The sequence below is a fragment of the Arabidopsis lyrata genome, assembly GCF_000004255.2.
Source record: "Arabidopsis lyrata subsp. lyrata unplaced genomic scaffold ARALYscaffold_2, whole genome shotgun sequence".
Classification (NCBI taxonomy): Eukaryota; Viridiplantae; Streptophyta; class Magnoliopsida; order Brassicales; family Brassicaceae; genus Arabidopsis; species Arabidopsis lyrata.
Window position 1 is genome coordinate 13975241 of NW_003302554.1, and position 20214 is coordinate 13995454.

Here is a 20214-nt window from a genome sequence, read left to right on the forward strand (position 1 = left end):
TAAATCTTGTGAAGAATGGATCATAACAGTAAACATTATGGAATATGTATATATAAAATCTTACAACGTCGTCGCTCAGTGACCGCAAGTGATCTCTTAGATTGATTGACCGTGGGATTTGTACCACACCAAATGTAGTAATGCCCATCGTCAAATGGATTAAAACGTGTCTACGATAAGTGCATCCATCTTTTTTCTTTTCTCATCAATATATATGTATACTTTGAGTACTAAAAGTAGTTAAAATTAACAATTTTGACCAGTCTTCTGAAAAGTGAAAACCAGATTGTTTATAACCTTTTGGGTCATTCACATTCCATACAAAATAAAAACTAAATCATATATACACATTCAATTATACGGCTATTTGTGAAACTATATGTATGCATGGATAAGTATGTACTTTGATGCCAAAAGTCTGATTAAAGAATGGCACGATGTGATGCGTGAAATGTCAGAGACGGATAATAAGAGCATGATTATTGGTAGTATCTTAGAAATATCTCTTAGCAATTTTTTAGTAATATATTTGTAAAAGTGATTGTTAAGAGATAGTATTTTTGAGTTAAGATTTTTGTGTGATTAATGGTAGGCTCTTAACATATATTAATATAAAAATAAAATTTATAATTATAAAAAAAATAATAATTGTTGAAATTAAAAAAATTAAAACATACATGAGATACAATTCAAATTTTGAAAGTTTTATATGTATATGAACTTTTGAGCGTTTACATTTGAATGATCATTTGAGTAAACATTTGTCATAATTGTCTTCTATCATCTTCTTTCTTCTTTATCAAGTTTCTGCAGTGTAATATGCATAAGAAATTTCGAGTGTTTACATATGAACTTTTGGTTAAACCAAATTTTGAATGAAACAGAGTTGTGGTTTTGGACAAAGTGTTTACATTTGTGTTGGACAGAAAAACAAACTTAAAGTGTTTACAAAGTTTTAGTTCAAACAAAAGATTTGTCATCTCTACTTGCCATGTGATGCTTGTCATCACCTATAAGCACAACGATTGTCATCTATTAAGATTGGTTTCATCTCTAAAGTGTCTACAAAAGATGAGAGACGACTTGTACCTTGAAATCATTATCTCTATAGCAGCTTGAAGCATTGGTATCAGTGGAATTACTTTTTTATCTCACTGCAGGGACCCTAGTATTCACTTGTCCTCAGGTTTTCTCAGCATTACTTTGGTCTTCTTTGAGTTCCTTCTGTGCTTTAATCCTCGCATCATGAAGTTTCATTTTTGATTTAGCAAAACTTGCACAACACAATAGTCAAACAAAATTTCTTTTAACATAACAAGAGAAGGGCTCTTACCATAGCTTGTCTTTTCAATTCTTTTTCAGCTTGTAGTTTTTCATCAACCTCTCTTTGTTGTCTCTGAATTTCTGCAATGCGTTGTCTTTTAGCTTCCTTCTACTTCTTTCTTTTTCTTTTCCATTTCCTGTTTCCAAGCCATTTCTGCCTCCATTTCAAGCTGGTTTGGCCAGTGCATAGACTTCAAGGAACAGTTGAATCTTGAGGGCTTGATGATTCGAACGATGACCATCACTAGGGGATTGGGTCTCTCCTTAAGGTAAAGGGTGGTCATCTTCAAAACCCCTTTGTGGAAGAAAGGTAGAGACAGAGTCAACATCACACAAAGGGCCTTAGCTGTTCATAGTACAAATGGTTACAACAACAACACCACGAAAGAAACAAGAGAACATACTTATAAATCAATAAAACCAAATCATGGCACATGGAGCTTACTGATGAAATCACAGCAAGCATGCATGTCAGAATAATTTTCAAACTCAAAGATATGACTTCTTCCCTATAATCAAAAATGAGGAAACTTCACTAATATAGCTTCAAAATTCATATATCTATAACAATAAAAATGAAAATTAGCCTCAAGCACAAAGGGCAAAGAAAGAAGATTTGGAAATTTTTGGAGTTCACCTTTCGAAAATTGAAGGGATCTGAAGCGATAGAGTTAAATTTCGGTACCGAAACTGGTTGAATCGCCATCGCCTCGGAGCTCTGGTGAAAGTTGTCCCCAATTTCGCAAGCCCACCTCGCCGATTTTGTGAACCGCAGACGCCGTGGACAACCGCCGTCGGTGGAGATGCAGAGATAACGGTGGAACGACGGCCGGAGGTCATTGACATCGGAGACTCCTCCGATTGGAGTCGATTTCACGCCTTTGTTTCTCTCTTTGGTTCTATCGCGAAAATGTGAGAGAGAGAGAAAGAAAAAAAACACGGAAACTCTTTTTTTTTACCCTTCCAACTGCCACGTCACCGCCTCTTAGCATCACATTTGTCTCTTAGCTAAGAGATGCCTTAGCTGCCTCTTAGATTTATGCGTGATTTATTATTTAATTTTATACATAATTCACCCTAAGAACAAGCTAAGCAACCACCGTTAAAGATGCTCTAAGTAGTCTAAAACGTAATGAATAGTAGTCTAATCGAAAGTGAAAATGAACGTAAAAATGTTAACAATTATGTGGTTGATGATGTTTGAGAAAACATAATCAATGAATCGATCGACGAATACGGCACAAGGGATGTTGGGGGAAGGGAAATTAAGAAAAAATAAAAATAAAATAAAAGAAAGATATTGATTATGGAAAGGAATGGAAGAGGAAAGGAGGGAGAGACAAGATAGAACAGCTCTTATGTGGGGTTAATCAAACAGTATTTTTGTTTGGTTTTTTCCTTAACCTAAATACCCCACGCACCATCTTTATACGTCTGTCTATGCATGCATATACACACGCACTGACGCACATATGCATTCATGTGTACATAAGCCATGTAACATATAACACGTCTGTTTTATTAACTTTAAATACATGGAAAACAACAAAAGGGTTTCAAATAATTGCATCATTAAATTGTATATGTGTATAACTCTCTAATGTATCATTAGATCGTACTTTGAATTTAACAACTAAACTAAAGCTTCGAATGGAGACGAAGACGGTACGAGACAAGGTAGGTTGTAATTATTTTGACTGCCCCGCATCTTTCCGCTTCACCTAGGCCTGCATCGAAGCATGAAACTAAGAAAATTTAAAGTAATTATATCTGAATCTGATTGTAAATAATTTAAACCATAGTCTACTTGGGTTTACAAGTGCATCTATTTCCTTATTTTTTCGTATGTTTTTTTTTGTTTGTTAAATATGTCCTTTTAACAACAAAATAATCAAAACTAGCATCATAGAACATCTGAACATCAATAATATATATGATCACTTCTTCCCAAAAAATAAAAACAAAAATACCAAGTATTTTCTTGTTTTATGTACTCCCTAGATCCAAAGTTCTAGGTCTATCCATGTAGACACAATACGATTATTTGATGGGTCTGTAGTCTATACGTACTAGCGTGACTAAATAGGATTATTATTGGACCTATTCACTATATCCACCTTCCCTACCTTAATATCACTACATTATATGGAAACTGATTTACATCAATATAACTATGCGACGGCTTTAGTTAGCTACTTATTAGATAACTTCTCATCCTATGCAATTGATTTATCAACAAAATTTTTTATAAATTAAGTTCTTTAGAAATAAATTTAGATTACAAAAAGAGAGAGACACAACTTTGATAGTTATGATTTAAGGTGAGAATTGGACCCATCTCATTTGGTTTACAAAAAAAAGGGACAAATCTAATAAAAGAAAAAGAGATTAGATAAAGATTTAAAGGACAAGTATGATGAGTGTGAGAGAACACCTCTTTGCATGTCTCTCCAAAGGGGAAAAAGAAGAGTCCTTTCTCTTCTTACCTTTTTGATTATCATCTCTTCATTTTCCACTTTGTACGCAAGCTTAAACCCTCTTGTAATTTGCTTCCTTTTTCAATGTCAACAATATTTAGTAATTAGTATTATGCGAATTTGATATTGAGTGGTAACACAACAAAACACTAGCATAAACACTAGATTACATGGTTTGTTCTATCTCTTGATGATTTTTTTTTTTCAACCAAAAGTAGATATTACACCTCAATTCATATTCAAATTTCAAAATATGTCTTTTTTTGTGGTATGATGCAAAAAAAATTATTAGTAGATGAATCTCAACACCACGAAATAATCTACTATCCTAAGGAGTAGTATGCAGCATGGTAAATTAAATTGGATCCCACCAATACTTGGAAACCAACATTGGTTTTTTAAAAATATCTATCTATATACTATAGTTGAAAATGAAAATAAAAATTGGAGTTAAACTATACTTTGGTTTAATTTAAATGAAGTTTAAGCTTTTGGAGATACAATCCAAGTCCCACATCGGAAGTTTGATGGGACAATCAATAATATATAAAGGGTTAGGGTCATTCCACTAATTGTCAATTGGTTTCTAGTTGGAAGCCCAGAATTAGCCCAAATTTAACATGGTATCAGAGCTCAAGGTTCAAATTCCGGTGGACCTAGAAAAGTGGATACGGACATACCTCAAACCCGAGTAATGGGGGCCCGAGAAAGGGGTTTATTATCGGTCCAAGTGAGGGATCGAAGAGGTGTGTTAAGATCCATGTGGTCCTTGGATTGAAGGAGAGATTGTTGGAGATACAATCCAAGTTCCACATCAGAAGTTTGATGGGACAATCAATAATATATAAAGGATTATGGTCATTCCACTAATTGTCAATTGGTTTTTAGTTGAAAGTCCAGATTTAGCCCAAATTTAACATAAGCTATTTGATAGCTTTTTTTTAGGAGAGAATCAATTGAGTGCGTCTCTTTCTCCTCTCACCTTAGGGGTCCTCTCTCTCTCTCAGCCTTTCTATATAAAACGAAATAAAGAAGAAAATAAATACCAGAAGTGGTATAGTCTAGGCCGATACATTTCACTATCTCTCTCTCTGTTGTTTTTCCTCTTCTTTTTTTTTCCATTTGATTTCAAAGACTCTCACACAAAGAGCTTCAGATTTATAAGAGCGTGATAATGGCTTTAAGACAAAGATTGGTAAGAAGAAAAAACTAGAGAGAAACGACCAAAATCTCAAGCAAACAGTACTATCTTCTGTTGCAAAACAGAAGAAGATGTCTTGTAATAATGGAATGTCTTTTTTCCCTTCAAATTTCATGATCCAAAACTCTTACGAAGACGATCAGCCTCATCAATCTCCTTCTCTTGCTCCTCTTCTTCCTTCTTGTTCTCTACCTCAAGATCTCCATGGTATATACATACACTTCTACACTCATCTCCTCTGTTTTCTCTTTCTATCTCTTTCTAATGTTCTGTTCTGTTCTGTTTCAGGGTTTGCTTCGTTTCTAGGTAAGAGATCTCCAATGGAAGGTTGTTGCGATTTAGAAACAGTGAACAACATGAATGGTGAAGAAGATTATTCAGATGATGGGTCTCAAATGGGAGAGAAGAAGAGGAGACTGAACATGGAACAAGTGAAGACATTAGAGAAGAACTTTGAGCTTGGAAACAAACTTGAACCAGAGAGGAAAATGCAGCTAGCTCGTGCCTTAGGTTTGCAACCAAGACAGATCGCGATTTGGTTCCAAAATCGAAGAGCTCGTTGGAAAACAAAGCAGCTTGAGAAAGATTATGATACTCTTAAACGACAGTTTGATACACTTAAAGCTGAAAATGATCTTCTTCAAACTCATAATCAGAAACTTCAAGCTGAGGTAATTAATTTCATAATTTAACCCAAAAAAAAAACTTTCATTAAAAATTCAATATGTGTTTTATGATTTTTTTTTCTTTCTGAAAAGGTTTAAAGATAAAATAAAATTGGTTAATAGGTTAATGATTATATTTCTGGTTAATAATTATTTGGATCAGGAGTTGCTTTCAGGTAGGGTTAATAAACTGGACATGATTCATGACTTTTCAGACATCATTATCTATTTTTTCTTCACTCTTGTCTGAAAAGAGATCTGAAAACAATGGCTTCTTTATGCTTATCACATTATACAGTAACTCTGTTTATTTTATTTTTTTTATTGGAATCTAATTGTTAAAATTTCTTTAATTACGCAGATAATGGGATTAAAAAACAGAGAACAAACAGAATCAATAAATCTAAACAAAGAAACTGAAGGATCTTGTAGTAACAGAAGTGATAACAGTTCAGATAATCTCAGACTCGATATCTCAACTGCGCCGCCATCAAACGACAGTACATTAACCGGTGGCCAGCCACCGCCACCACAGACAGTCGGTCGACACTTCTTCCCACCGTCGCCAGCCACCGCAACGACAACAACGACAATGCAGTTCTTTCAAAACTCATCTTCAGGACAGATTATGGTTAAAGAAGAGAACAGTATCAGTAACATGTTCTGTGCAATGGATGACCATTCTGGTTTTTGGCCATGGCTTGATCAGCAACAGTACAATTGAAATTGGTCTACCTGTTTTTTTATCTTTTCTTTTTATTTTTTTATATAAATATTTTTTGTATTTTGAATTTTGATCAGAAGAACCCATGCATGTTTTCAAAAATTGGAATCTATCACTAGCTCACTTTGAAATCTGCAACCAAACACCACCGAGTTTTTTGTTTACTTTTTGAGTAAATGATATGTAAAAAAATGGGTAATCTCAATCATATTATATAAAAAATAATATCATTATGGCCCAACAATGTTTCTATATAGTTTAGTCGTGGGTACTGGCACCATGTGGTCGTAGTCGTCATATTCAGAAATGGGAAGAAATAAATGGAATTGCACAAATGAAAAGGACATTCCATGAAACGAATTATTATTTTTGTTTAAATCCATGAAATAAATTCTGCATATGTCATGATTTGGTCGAACGGGTTAAAAGACCAAAAAAAATGATGGGACAAAATCTAAAGGAGTGAATTTTGTAATCACGAGACCTTACAAAAGACGTACGATATTTAAAATCTGACGATGCAGCAGACCATCAATTTCATAACCCTTCTCTTATTCTACAGTTAACAGTATCCATTTCACCGTGTGTGTATGTGTGTTGTGTTTTTTTTTTTTCTTTTCGAAAAAAAATCTTACATCACTATCAGCAAATTATAGTATGTTTCTTTTTTATCTCTATATTATCAAAAGAGAAGTACAAATGAAAATGGGTGGAGTTAAAATCAGAAAATTGACCCGAAATTCTGAAATCGGATCTTTGAAAATTTTTTGGAATATAAATTCGAATTAATAATGAAAAATCGAAATAAAATCAAATATTTATGGAAATCAAATAAAATCTGATTGTACTTATGGAAACTAATAATAAAAGCATATTCCAAACAATATTAAACATTAATTACGTATAATAAATTTGTTCATATATTTTTGGGACTAATTTCATAACAATCAACGTTTTTGTCATTAATTTCGCTCATTTTACCCAATTATCATTAATTGAAAGATATTTTACTTGCTTCTAAAGATTTCTAGAAAATTTATCACAAATAACCCATCTGTTTTATAAATTAAATTGATATTTTTATTTTGGTCGTGTAAATTAAATAGATATTTTTATTTTGGTCGTGTAAATTAAATAGATATGAAATCCATGTAACTAATTTTAATTTAATTAGATTAAATCGAAATTATGATATTTTTATACCTATAGCTTACCAAAGAAGTTTAATTTTCAATGTATAAATATTTCTTGAATATGATTTTAGAATTATTCAACAAGATGATAAGTATTTATTAAATTTTGTGAATCATGAAAAATAATAATTAATTTTTAATCATTATACTTCATCTTTCAATCTCTCATCTAACAAATAAGATACATATTATATTATTACTATGTCCAAACTTCATTTTGTTGTATGACTAAATTATATTTCCATTAGAACTGTCAAAGCGAGTTGATTCGTCCCGTTAAGTCCGTTTTGCGATAGACAAAAAATATTTTGACTTGTAGTTAGTCGGTCCGTACGACCCGCGGATAGCATATATGAAATACAAACACGTCCCGCGAATATATGCGGATTTGCGGGATTGTCCATGGATTTTGTTTAAATAATTTTAAAGTAACCAAAATTTAAAATATTACTAAAATAAATAAATAAATCAAAATACTATTAAAAGTTTGTTTAAATTATCACATATTGAATAAATTATAATTTTATCAATAAATACTAATATGCGGGCTGATCCGCCAACCCGCGAATGAAAACCGATTATACCTATGACCCACTGCGAATTAATCCATGTGGCCCGCTTATTTGCGGGTTTAATATATTTTCCCAAATCTGCTCCATAGTGAGATGATGTGGGCTGGACCCGCGGTTTTTGACCTATTTTGACTGTTCTAATTCCCATGAATCGTCTAATTTTAGAATTTTAAAACACAAAATTCTATTTTGTAAATCATAATTATTACGATGGGTATATTTATAAACAATTTTACATTTTCTCTACAATTCGTTATTATGAATATTTATAAGTATACTACACGATTCGTTCTACTAAAAAACACACACAATATTAAACGCAACATATGTAAACCAATATTCTTCCGCGGTGGACCGCGGGTTTGATCCTAGTTTATTTATTAAAAAGACAGCAAATTAGATCTTCGGTTTGATGAAAATCATTTGTTGTCCGGTTTGATGAAAATGTCATTCATTCTCGCACATAAATTAATATTGATTTTTTTTATCAAATAACATACATTTTTTTTTGATAAGTCAAATAACATACATCATGAATTAAAATAATGTGTCATCGTGTAAAATAACACTCATATATCTATCGTGACAGTAATATGTGGAGTAGTGTGTTATTCGATAGACAGAATATCGTGACATCTAATAAAACATATGTTATACTTGTTTTTTTTTTTTTGAATAGATGTTATTCAAAAAATAGAAAGAAAACATGTTTTACGACTTAATACATACTTTTCATAAAATTGCTAATAGCATAAAGAGTTTAGTCTTGAGCTTGTCTTGATCCAAACCAAAGTCGAAGACCGCCTTCGTTATGTTATACTTGTTACAAAAAAATATTTAAAGTTTCAGTTAGTTTTAGTTATTTTGCAAAGTAAATAAACTCTTAAACTTTGATTATCAAATGCGTAGTCCCATTATATATAGTTATTGCTTAATCAACACGTATATTTTAAGAAAATCACATATCCTCAATTTCTTTAAGATAATAATATGTGATTAATTTGAAGTAGATCGAAGAGATTATAGATTTGATGAGAGTAAAGGAAGCAGCAAGAGACATTAGACACACACAGATTCCAAGGGAGATATAGGAAACGGACAAATAGAGTTGGAAGAAAGCAAGCAAACAATTTGGGGTTGGAAAGTTGTCACTCTCCTTTTTAATCGACTCTTCTCCTTTTTAACTCCTTTTCATCTTCCACATTCAAATGGCCGACACTTTTAAACTTGTCGAAATTTCTTAAAGAAATCGATGTTTAATTTTTGGTGATAGATTTGAAATTTCAGTTGCAATCTATGTATAGATTTTTTTAATATTTTGAACCAATCATTATAAAGAAAATCAATTATAATTTCGAAAGATGCTAGCGACAAAAGAATACGACAAAAAATGCTATAAATAAAAGTTGCTTAAGACCTACAGATGTGGAGAAACTAAGGCTAATGCTGGCTTCAACGACGCTAAACCAAAACAATTTCGTCACCATAAATAGGAGCGGTTGTAAGCTCGCACACCGTTGATTTTTTTTTTCTAAAGAACTAGCGGTGTCGTCAATTTTTTCAAAACTAAGAGAACTGAAGAGTCATTAGCTACATAATTTTCAAAGATATTAAAATCAAATGATTTTAATTTTCATTAGATTTGAAAATCAACAAAGTTTGAACACATGTCATTTACTAATTAACCCATAATTAGACGACCTAATTAAGAATGCCATTTTTTTATGATATTTCACTCAAAAGAAGAGTTTTGAAGATCCCGAGTCCAATTACCGGCTAAGGGAAATAGTTTAATTACATGTTCAAACTCCCATGCATGTTGAAGAAGTTATTGGTGTAAACCCAAAGGTTCTTGGCTACCCATAAGAAAATATCTAGATACTCGATGTTAACTAAAAAATTACATGCAAATAACTATATAGCTCTAGTTCAACACGATCTCTTTAGTCTCTAATATGACTATACGAATTTTAAATAAAACATATTGTAAAACGAAATGAGTTTGGTGCATGCGACCCACTAGAATCACCCACTTCTTTCCTAAAGTACAATTTTCTTTTTAGCTAACCGTGTTTGGTTTGCTTTTCTTTTTTGGTTAATGGACCCTTTGTAAACTTGGATGCTTCAACTACACTTATATGCTTTGCTCACTCTCATCACTTCCACGTAATATACTTATAAATTGTACTACTAGGAAATGACTTCCTTGTGTGCATAAAATCCTGTATCATAGAATCGTACATGGGGTAAAACATTCCTTAAGTTTGCTATCTAGTTATAAATGTTATTGGATACGTATTTTTTGAAATTTTGTAGTTCAAAGCTTGTTGCCTGATTAATTTACATTTTTTTTTTTTTGGGGTAGAATATGATAATACGGTTTCCATCAGTACAGACCCCAAAATTTGTTATCACTGGATTCATATATAAGGAACTATTATTATTCAAAAATTTGGCATTGAGTAAAATGTGAGTATCGAACATGGTTATAGTGGGTCAATTGGCCAAAATTTACCATTTATGCTATTACAGTTCTTTTCAGTATATACATATATAGTATAACTTACGTTACATACAATTAAAATATTAAAATGTTTAATCGGCGTCATAGGATCCAATATCACCCACCTAGGTGCTAGGTCCACTCATGTTTCAATACTTAAACATTACATATATATAAATATACTAGATCATCATCCGTACTACAATACGGGTTGAATTTCATTTATTACAAAATTTATAAATTTTATGTTTTAGAATAAAGTTGTGATATATTATAATAGTAAGTAAAATATACATAATATTAGAATGAATATATATATATATATATTTTTCTATAGTATTCAATTATGGATTTTTTTTAAGATATGAAAACGGAAAATAAGATTATTTTTAAAAAAGTTTAATAATGTTTGAACAATGAGTTAATTTATGTTAACAACCACAAAATGAGAGTGTATATAATTTAGTTAGATCAAAAATCAAAATATCATAAACGAATCGCATCTAAAACGTAGATTATTTTGAATTACTTAAGAAAATTAGTTATTATTTTGAATTAATTTAAGAAATTATTTTTCCAAATTCTGGATCATTGGTTGTTGAAATAGAGATTTGTTTGAGCTAATACAGAATTTACTAATTATTCACATAATCAAATATGTTATATGTTATGTACATATATTTGATATATAATAATACCAAATTCAATCCGTGTGTGGAGTCTATATTTTCATTTTACAATTCCTATGAAAATATTGCGGCACAATATATTATTTATTATTTTCAAAATTGCTTGCAGAATCAAATTTTCAAATATTTAGAAGTATCAAACCTTATTTAATTCATCTCATCATAAAATCTTAAAATGCCGTCTTTTATAAGGATCATAACTTTCTACCATATAATACATTACATTTAACCCGCCGCCTACAATAAATATTTTAAACATATCTTTTTAGAAAATCAGATTAATGTATTTATAATTTTTTTATCTTTTTAATCTATTAAATATTTATGATCTTTAATATATTAAATTAAACTTTAAATGTTCCAAATTAAAATCTTTAAATTTTTTTTACTGTAGTATGTAAAATTATGAATTAAAAAAAATGAAATGAAATTAAATATAAGTATTCAAATAGTTATAAGGATCATAACTAATTTTATCATATAATATATTATATTCAACCCGCCGCCTATTATAAATATTTGTTTTAAAAAATCATATTAGAGTATTTATACTTCATAAATTTTTGATCTATTAAGTATTGATGATATTAAAAAAATATATATATATTACTCAAATATGAATTTTGGACCCGTTAAATTTGTTCTTTCATACATTGAATAATATTCGGTTTCAAAAATTCAAATCTTGGTATATGCAGAAATTTTTTTAACTTTTTTTTATTATATAGATGATATAATAATTTATTTATTTATAGAAATAAAATCATATAAAGATGAGAGGTTAATGATTAATAACAAATTAATATGGAAAGTTAGATATCAAATATTATATGTTTATTTTGATTGGTCATTCTTTTTAAAGAAATCAATAACAGATTTTCGTTTTTATAATTAAATTAAATTAATTAAATTGCATAAAATAGAATTTGATTTGTTTATCCTTAATGATTTGAATTAATTTAGGGAAATTGTTAAAAATACCCCTTTTGGTGTGCTCCTTTTCAAAATTGCTCCTTTTAGATGTCCATTTTCAAAAATGCCCCTTTTTAAATCTGAAATTTTTATAAAGTTTTATTAGGTTTATAAGGTACTTATGGATTGTACCTACTACTTGAAGACTCGATCCAAATATTTATAAGGTTTTATAAGGTGTTTTTTAAGGTTTTACAAGTTATTTTAAAGGATTTTTAAGGTTTTTCAAAAGTTTTACAAGATATTTTAAATGTTTTTAAAGTATTTATAAAATTTTAGATACATAGAAATGTAGTTTGTGTATGTTTTAATAATAGAGAAATTGTTAAAAATGCCCCTTTTTCAATACCCCTTTTCAAAAATGCCCCCTTTGAGAGTCCATTTTTAAGTTTGCCCTCTTTTAATTTTTAATGACCATTTTACCTTTATTTGAAACAAAATTAGGTCCACAAAATACAAAATATTTTTTGGCAGAAAAAGTGATCCCGCAATTTTCCCGCCAAAACACTTGTAAAAAACCTTTAAAATACCTTGTAAAATTTTCCCGTAAAAATTTTTCCCGCCAAAAAATTTTCCCGCCAAAAAATTTTTTTTGCGGGAAAAGTGATTCCGCAATTTTTTTGGCGGGAAAATAATGATTTTATATTCCTAAAAACACTCCATAATAACAAGACAATTATATCAATTCGGGTATCTTGAATTAACAAATCAGATTCTTTTCTTCATTTAAACCTTATCCTGCCAATTTCGAATACTTCTTTCTTCTATACAAAATCATTAAAAAACCAATTATAGATCTAATAACTTGTCAAACCTTATAAAATAGCTTGTAAAATGTTATACTATCTTATAAATACCTTATAAATGGGTTGTAAAACCTTTTAAAATACATTGTAAAACCTTATAAATACCCCGTAAAAAACCTTTAAAATACCTTGTAAATTTTTCCCGCCAAAAATTTTCCCGCCAAAAATTTAACGCCAAAAAAATTACGGAATCACTTTTCCCGCAAAAAAACTTTTTTGGCGGGAAAAAATTTTACGGGAAAATTTTACAAGGTATTTTAAAGGTTTTACAAGTTTTTACAAGTGTTTTGGCGGGAAAATTTGAGGGATCACTTTTCCCGCCAAAAAATATTTTGTATTTTGTGGACCTAATTTTGTTATATTTCCTTATATATTTGTAATATCTTTTATTAAAAGAAGGGTAATTTAGTCATTTTGTACATAAAAAGGGGTATCTTTAAAAATGGACAGCCAAATGGGGTATTTTTGAAAAGGGGTATTGAAAAAGGGACATTTTTGTGAGTCTCCCTTAATAATATTATATACATATTTGGGTAAATCTTATATTTTTAAGAGCATTTTTTATAAAGTTTTTAAAAAGACGTATTTTTGAAAAGTGGCATTGAAAAAGTGGCATTTTTGCAAAAGCCCCATTAATTTACTCTATAAAATTTTATTTCTAATGGCATTCTTAAGTAAATTCTTACAAAGGGGAAGGTTAATTAAGGGTAATTGTAAATTGTACTCTCCAAATAATAGTATAGGATACTTTCTCTGTTTTTACAAAATTAATTTTTAGATTTTTCACATATGTTAAAAAGCAATTATATTTCTGAGTATTTCAATTATTTTTTAATATGAAATATTTTTAATAACTATGAACCAATCGTAATCTGAAACAGTTAATTATTTTCAATCATCACATATTGAAATTTACAATTTATTAATATCAATGAATAGAAAATAAAGAAAAACCTAAAACATCAATTTTTTTAGGTACAAATGGAGTACTTATTAATTTTTTGTTAAGAAGTTGTTTAAACGATCGTATACCCATACCATGAATATTTGGGAAGTGGGAACTAGCTATCCATATGTGAGTTAAAACATTTTCATTTTCAGTTTTCCAAATATATCTGTTAATCTTCATATTTCAAAGTTTCTATTCAAGTTGTAAACAAGACTTTATAATGAAAGAATGGTGTGTGGACACAATTCAGGGGTCAAATCCATCAATTATGCTCAGAAGCGTAATTATATCGACACGACACTTATTCGTACAATCATCTTTGGTGGTTATATATTTTAGGAGTTCACAACGTTTTCTTATTATCGAGATCAAACTAAAGCAAAATATCTCTGACATGTTACGTACAAGGTTACAAGTCCAAACTAATTCAGATGACAGCGATATAACCTGAGCGTCCAATGAAAATCAACTTCAACAAATATGAAAAAAAAATTACTATGACGTTATTCCACATAGTTTTAAACACATTTTAAGTCGCTATAATGGAAAAATTTAGACGAAAAAAAAAAAAGTCGCTATAATGATTTGACTACGAGAAACTGTTAACCCATTTTTCACGATTCCAAGTTAGCGTCTAATTTTATAACAGTTAAATATTGATATTGAGTCCAAGAAGAAGATAGTAAAAAAACTTCACATTTTACCAAAAAAGAAAAAAAAAAGATAGTAAAAATTGGTGTAGTTTAAAGGACGGTTAAAAATTGTAAGAATTTATATACGGAAGAAGAAGCAAGCATGTGACAGAATCTGAAACCCTAGAGGATGTCACAATATTTAAAGGTTGACGGTAAAATGATGAGAGAGATCAACGTTGTTAAATGCGCCATTATGCATTAATTAATGCAAGAATCTTCATGGGATCATGTGCATTTCCTAAATTTAATCTTTTGCAGCTTTGCTGGATATTAATTCCTCAGTTTCTTTAGCATTTTTTGTGACAGTGTATCAGATGCCAACATGTATTTTCAACTATTTTTTATATTATAGTATAATTGTGTTGTAGCTACAACCAAACAAAGAATTACCCGTAAAGAAGAGCTGGCTATGTGGCCATGTGCTTGCTACTTCAATTTTCTTATTAACTACTCACTTCCAATGGAAAAATGGCTCAGAAGAATATCAACTAAAAGTAGATAAGATCACGATAAATATTGTCTTTAAGCTACATATATACAAGTTACAAGTTACAACGATCAATTTGTTAATGGGTTCTATCATTTTGTTTTTACACAGTTGTAAATTTATTCGTTAACTATATATGTTATATACGGTTGAACGTTTCGGTATAATATTCCCTCAAAGATATAACCATTTTTTAAAATATGTAATGATAAAGAAAATCGGGTATTACATTTGTACATACGAAATGGAGACTATAATGGGAAATAAAAAATTCTGGATATAAATGTAGCTACTAAAATAAAACATTAAACAGAGTAAATTAAAACATTTCGAATTGTTATATATATGATGTAAGTTCCAACGAAAGATACAAAACTATGAGCAAGTAATAATATACATAAATAAAACAAAAATATGATATATCATTTGAAACCATAAGTATACATATTATTTTTCTCTTTTAGTGTTACATTAGTGTAACTAAAATAGTGATAAAAGGGAAAAGAGAGATGGGATGCATGTGACTGGCAATGACATGAAGGATAGTGGTTCGGTGTTTTGGACTTTGTTTAAGTGTTAGCAAACGATCTTTCGTTGCCATTTCACGTTGCCACATATATTTATACTTTTTCATTATTTTTAATTTATTTTGTCAACGGTCGAATTAGTGTATTTTTATGTTCACATATATGATATATATTATAATACCAAAAACTCAAGTTGGACTTTGGGACCGACTTTCGTGAGGGATCTGCTTATTGAGTGACCACTAAATAGAAAACATAAATTCCATTGCCAAAGAAAAAGGTCGAGACTAATGCTTAGATTGGTAGAGGTACATATATGCATGTGTATTTGACATCGAACATATATAAGTATTTCCCCTTGATGTGACATTTGAACTCTCAATCCGGCTTGATTGGCTCGAGTCAAAGAGTATCAATAGTTAGAGATATATTTTTAAAAATGGTCTTGATTATACTTTTTGAAAAATGGATGATTTCTTATGAAAGTTTTAGTTTAGGATTTCGATTGTCCTATCTTTGTTACTCGGAATACTCAAAGCTACATAGATTCACACCTTGATCATTTGGATAAGTTGAATATGTGTGTGAATGTGCTTAGCCTTGATCGTTTGGATAAGTTGTTGCATTTTTTTAAAGTAGTTGAAAAGAACCTTTTTCACAAGAGAAAAAATGTTGGTTGATTTGTGAAATTATTTTTCGTTTGTATTGTTCTCCAAATGACCCTCCAGTGTATTTGTTCAAATAGATGATCATTCTTCTAATTATAAACAAAAAGTGTTCATGAGATAATAAAATTTTTTTTGTTTTAAATCCTTTTTATGTAAGATATTGTTATTTGTTTAAAATGGAACGCTAATGTCAAACGCTAAATTGGCATTCTCTTAACTTTGATTATCTGTTGGTTTAGCATTAACAATTTTTGCTTTAAAAGAAATAAAGAATTACATTTTTTTGGACAAAAAAAAAAAATTGAATTTTGTGGACAAAAACAAAATTGAATTTTGTGAGTTCCTTCAGTTTTTATTTAATATATATTTTTAATAAACAACATTAAAGAAACGGAACAGTGTTGGACCAAACATACAAACGGAACGGAACACTTTTTGTACCCCAACACTTTGTTCAAAGTAGATGGGCTTTTAAATGTAAGGCACTATTGGATCTGACATTTTAAAAGCCCAATAGGAGAGATAAGCATTAAGCAATACTTTTCATTTTTTAAGAGAAATGGAAAAAAGGGCTTTTGAATTTGAGCTGCTAGATAGAGAAAAGTCATCGATATAAAAGACGTTTGACTCAGAAAAATGCAATGTGCAATTTTATATAAAAGTTTTTGAAAGCTTTGCTTAAAGGAAAAGCAACAATTCGTCTTTTGTTTTAGATGATAATTGACTATACAACCCATTTCATTGACTCTTTTCGTTGTAATTTGTTAACTAACCCTTAAGTAAATTTACTTGCACCATTCTTATAATTTAACAAATATTATCCTATTCCTATCCCTTCACGCTTCTTTCTCTCTTTTTAAATTTTGATTATTTTCCGAAACTTGTGCGGAAAGTACGTTATTGATGGACCAAACGATTAGTGATATACATTAGTTTTCAAATTTAATATCTTCACATACTTTTTTAAAATTATGAATGAAGAACCGTATTTTGTGATTTATATTAATTGTAGGTTAACTATCGTGGTCTGTAAATTATATCGTCATTAATAAAGAGTTTATGGTCCGTTGTTTGTTTAAATGGATAGAAAGTTCATCTGATAATATCGAGTTTTACCATTACGAAAACTGATATAAACGTTTTAAATGGTATAAATATCCGAATTTCTACAAATTTCAGAAAATCTTGGATTTCGCCATATTATCGATTTCATATATCAATTATAAAATTTTAAATACGGATATGAAAAAGATGATTTGACGTAAACCATCGGGAATTAATTATTATATATGCTAGAAAATTCCATGGATTAGTAGATAACTTGGAAGAAGAAAAAGGGAAAATTAGAAAGTGAAGACAAACAAAGGTAGTGATGGGTGGTGCACACGTTTTTGGTGTTGACCAACGACAACGACAACGACAGACAAAATTTTATTATCATACAAAACCTTTGTTTGTCTTTATCTCGTTATTTTTTCTAAATATCCTCTGTTTCTTCTTCTAATTTTCTCTGTTTTGATTCCTTCTGCTTCTGAGATCCATAAAGATTCATCTCTTTTAGCTTCACCGGACCAGAAACCTCGATTTCAGTTTTCTTGATCTCTCTAATGGGGAATTGCTTGAACTCTTCTGCAAGAGTAGATAACAGAGAAAGCACTTTTGGAGGTAAGAATCCAAACTCCACTTCTCTTCTCGAATTTGGCCTTTTGAGTTAATGGATTTATGATGAATATTTGATACTAGGTTTCTTTAATGACTATGTAACTTTATTCATTAAAGCTTCTATCAAATTTCATTTAATTTCCAACTAAAATTTATGCTTATGTTGGTTTCAAAATTTGACGACAGGGTCATCAAGAATTTCCCCTAAACTGAATCAGTCATCTTGTCTTTCAAGCCTCACCATACCTTCTTATAGCAACAATAGCTTCACTACTTCATCATGGTCAAATCTGACACCAAGAAGTGAAGGAGAGCTCTTACCATCTCCGACACTAAAGGCTTTTACATTCAACGAGCTAAAAACCGCTACTAGAAACTTCAAGCCTAATAGTATGATCGGTGAAGGCGGTTTTGGTTATGTCTATAAAGGTTGGATCGGTGAACGCTCCTTGTCACCGTCGAAACCAGGGTCTGGTATGGTTGTTGCAGTCAAGAAACTTAAATCAGAAGGGTTTCAAGGACACAAAGAGTGGTTGGTAAGTTTATAATCCTTATTATAATCTATAGAAACAAAACTTTTGAAGTCAAATAAAATAATAAAAGTGTTGGTGGGTTTTTTAGACTGAGGTTCACTATCTTGGGAGACTTCATCATATGAATCTTGTGAAGCTAATTGGATATTGCTTAGAGGGAGAGAAAAGACTTTTGGTTTACGAGTACATGCCTAAAGGAAGCTTGGAGAATCATCTGTTTCGAAGTAAGTAAGGATCGATTTGGCTTGAGCTAGAGTTACATTCAAGTTATTGTATATTGACTATTGTTTTTTTTTTTTTCATTCTTGGTGTTTTTGCTTGTGTGTAGGAGGCGCAGAGCCAATTCCGTGGAAGACTAGGATGAAAGTGGCGTTTAGCGCAGCGAGAGGACTTGCTTTCCTCCATGAAGCTAAAGTCATATACCGAGACTTCAAGGCCTCCAATATTCTACTTGATGTGGTACACCATCTATCCATTCTTGTCCATTTTTTATATCAAGGATAAATCTTGGACGGGAGTTGTTAAAGCAAAGAAAATAGAAAGCTCTACTTTAAAATCTTAATTATTCGATACCATCTTGAATTGAAAGTAAAAAGAACCTAATTACCTAAAGTAATAAATAAAGACATGAATCATTTTGCTCATTGCAAATTGGTTTTGAATTAAAAGTTTTAAAAGCTTAACATCATATAATAAGAGTGACCTAAGTAGAGTATGTTTGTCGAACTTAAAGGGAGCTTCGATTCGAGATTCGAGATTCGTCAAAGAGCCATTATCTCATAACGACTATAATATAAATGAAAAAGCACTCTAAAGGAAAATATTGAAATTATAAATTATATATGCTTCTCCAAATCTTAAAATCCTCTTGTAAAATGCAGGATTTCAATGCAAAGCTATCTGATTTCGGGTTGGCAAAAGCAGGACCAACAGGAGATAGAACCCATGTGACAACTCAAGTGATAGGCACACAAGGCTACGCAGCTCCGGAATATATAGCAACCGGCCGGTTAACAGCCAAGAGTGATGTCTATAGCTTTGGAGTGGTGTTGCTCGAACTACTTTCGGGACGTCCCACCCTAGACAAATCGAAAGTAGGAGTGGAACGTAATCTGGTGGATTGGGCAATACCTTATTTGGTGGACAGAAGAAAAATGTTTAGAATAATGGACACAAAGCTTGGAGGACAGTACCCTCACAAAGGGGCTTGCGCAGCTGCTAACATCGCATTGCGGTGTCTCAACACCGAACCTAAGCTGAGACCGGATATGGCTGATGTCTTATCCACTTTACAACAGCTTGAGGTTTCTTCGAAAAAGACGGGTTCTACTCCAAATATAGTCATGTCTCCTTCATCTCATATGTCGTAGAATAACAAGGGTCGAGATATCTCTCTGCGTTTGAGGGGAAAGTAGGAGATTTAGCAACCCTTTTGAGTCTGAGTATATACTTTTGCCAAGTGTGTTGAATAGTTTTGTACTTTCTCCTAAGATTATAGAATGTCTGGTTGGAAATGTAGATGTATATATGATGGAAAAGCTAATGTCATTTAATATTTTGAATTCTTA

General features: G+C 30.7%; 3 protein-coding genes across 3 annotated transcripts; 2 read left to right on the forward strand and 1 right to left on the reverse strand.

Annotated features, from left to right (window-relative positions):
- Nucleotides 1-808: 808 nt before the first annotated feature.
- On the reverse strand, nt 809-2232 carry LOC9324798. The gene is made up of 4 exons (XM_021035955.1): nt 1961-2232; nt 1769-1832; nt 1334-1669; nt 809-1237 (listed from the first exon to the last, which is right to left on the reverse strand). Exons 1-3 carry the CDS (start codon nt 2027-2029, stop codon nt 1422-1424), a joined length of 381 nt encoding a protein of 126 aa, XP_020891614.1. The 5' UTR covers nt 2030-2232; the 3' UTR covers nt 809-1237; nt 1334-1421.
- A 2568-nt stretch (nt 2233-4800) lies between these two features.
- Nucleotides 4801-6574, forward strand: LOC9324799 (homeobox-leucine zipper protein ATHB-13). The gene is made up of 3 exons (XM_021009959.1): nt 4801-5208; nt 5290-5672; nt 6028-6574. The coding sequence occupies exons 1-3, from the start codon at nt 5073-5075 to the stop codon at nt 6388-6390; spliced, it is 882 nt and encodes a 293-aa protein (XP_020865618.1). The 5' UTR covers nt 4801-5072; the 3' UTR covers nt 6391-6574.
- Nucleotides 6575-17819: 11245 nt separating this feature from the next.
- LOC9323322 (probable serine/threonine-protein kinase PBL18) lies at nt 17820-20214 on the forward strand. The gene is made up of 5 exons (XM_021036087.1): nt 17820-18116; nt 18300-18649; nt 18735-18870; nt 18975-19105; nt 19528-20214. Exons 1-5 carry the CDS (start codon nt 18059-18061, stop codon nt 20014-20016), a joined length of 1164 nt encoding a protein of 387 aa, XP_020891746.1. The 5' UTR covers nt 17820-18058; the 3' UTR covers nt 20017-20214.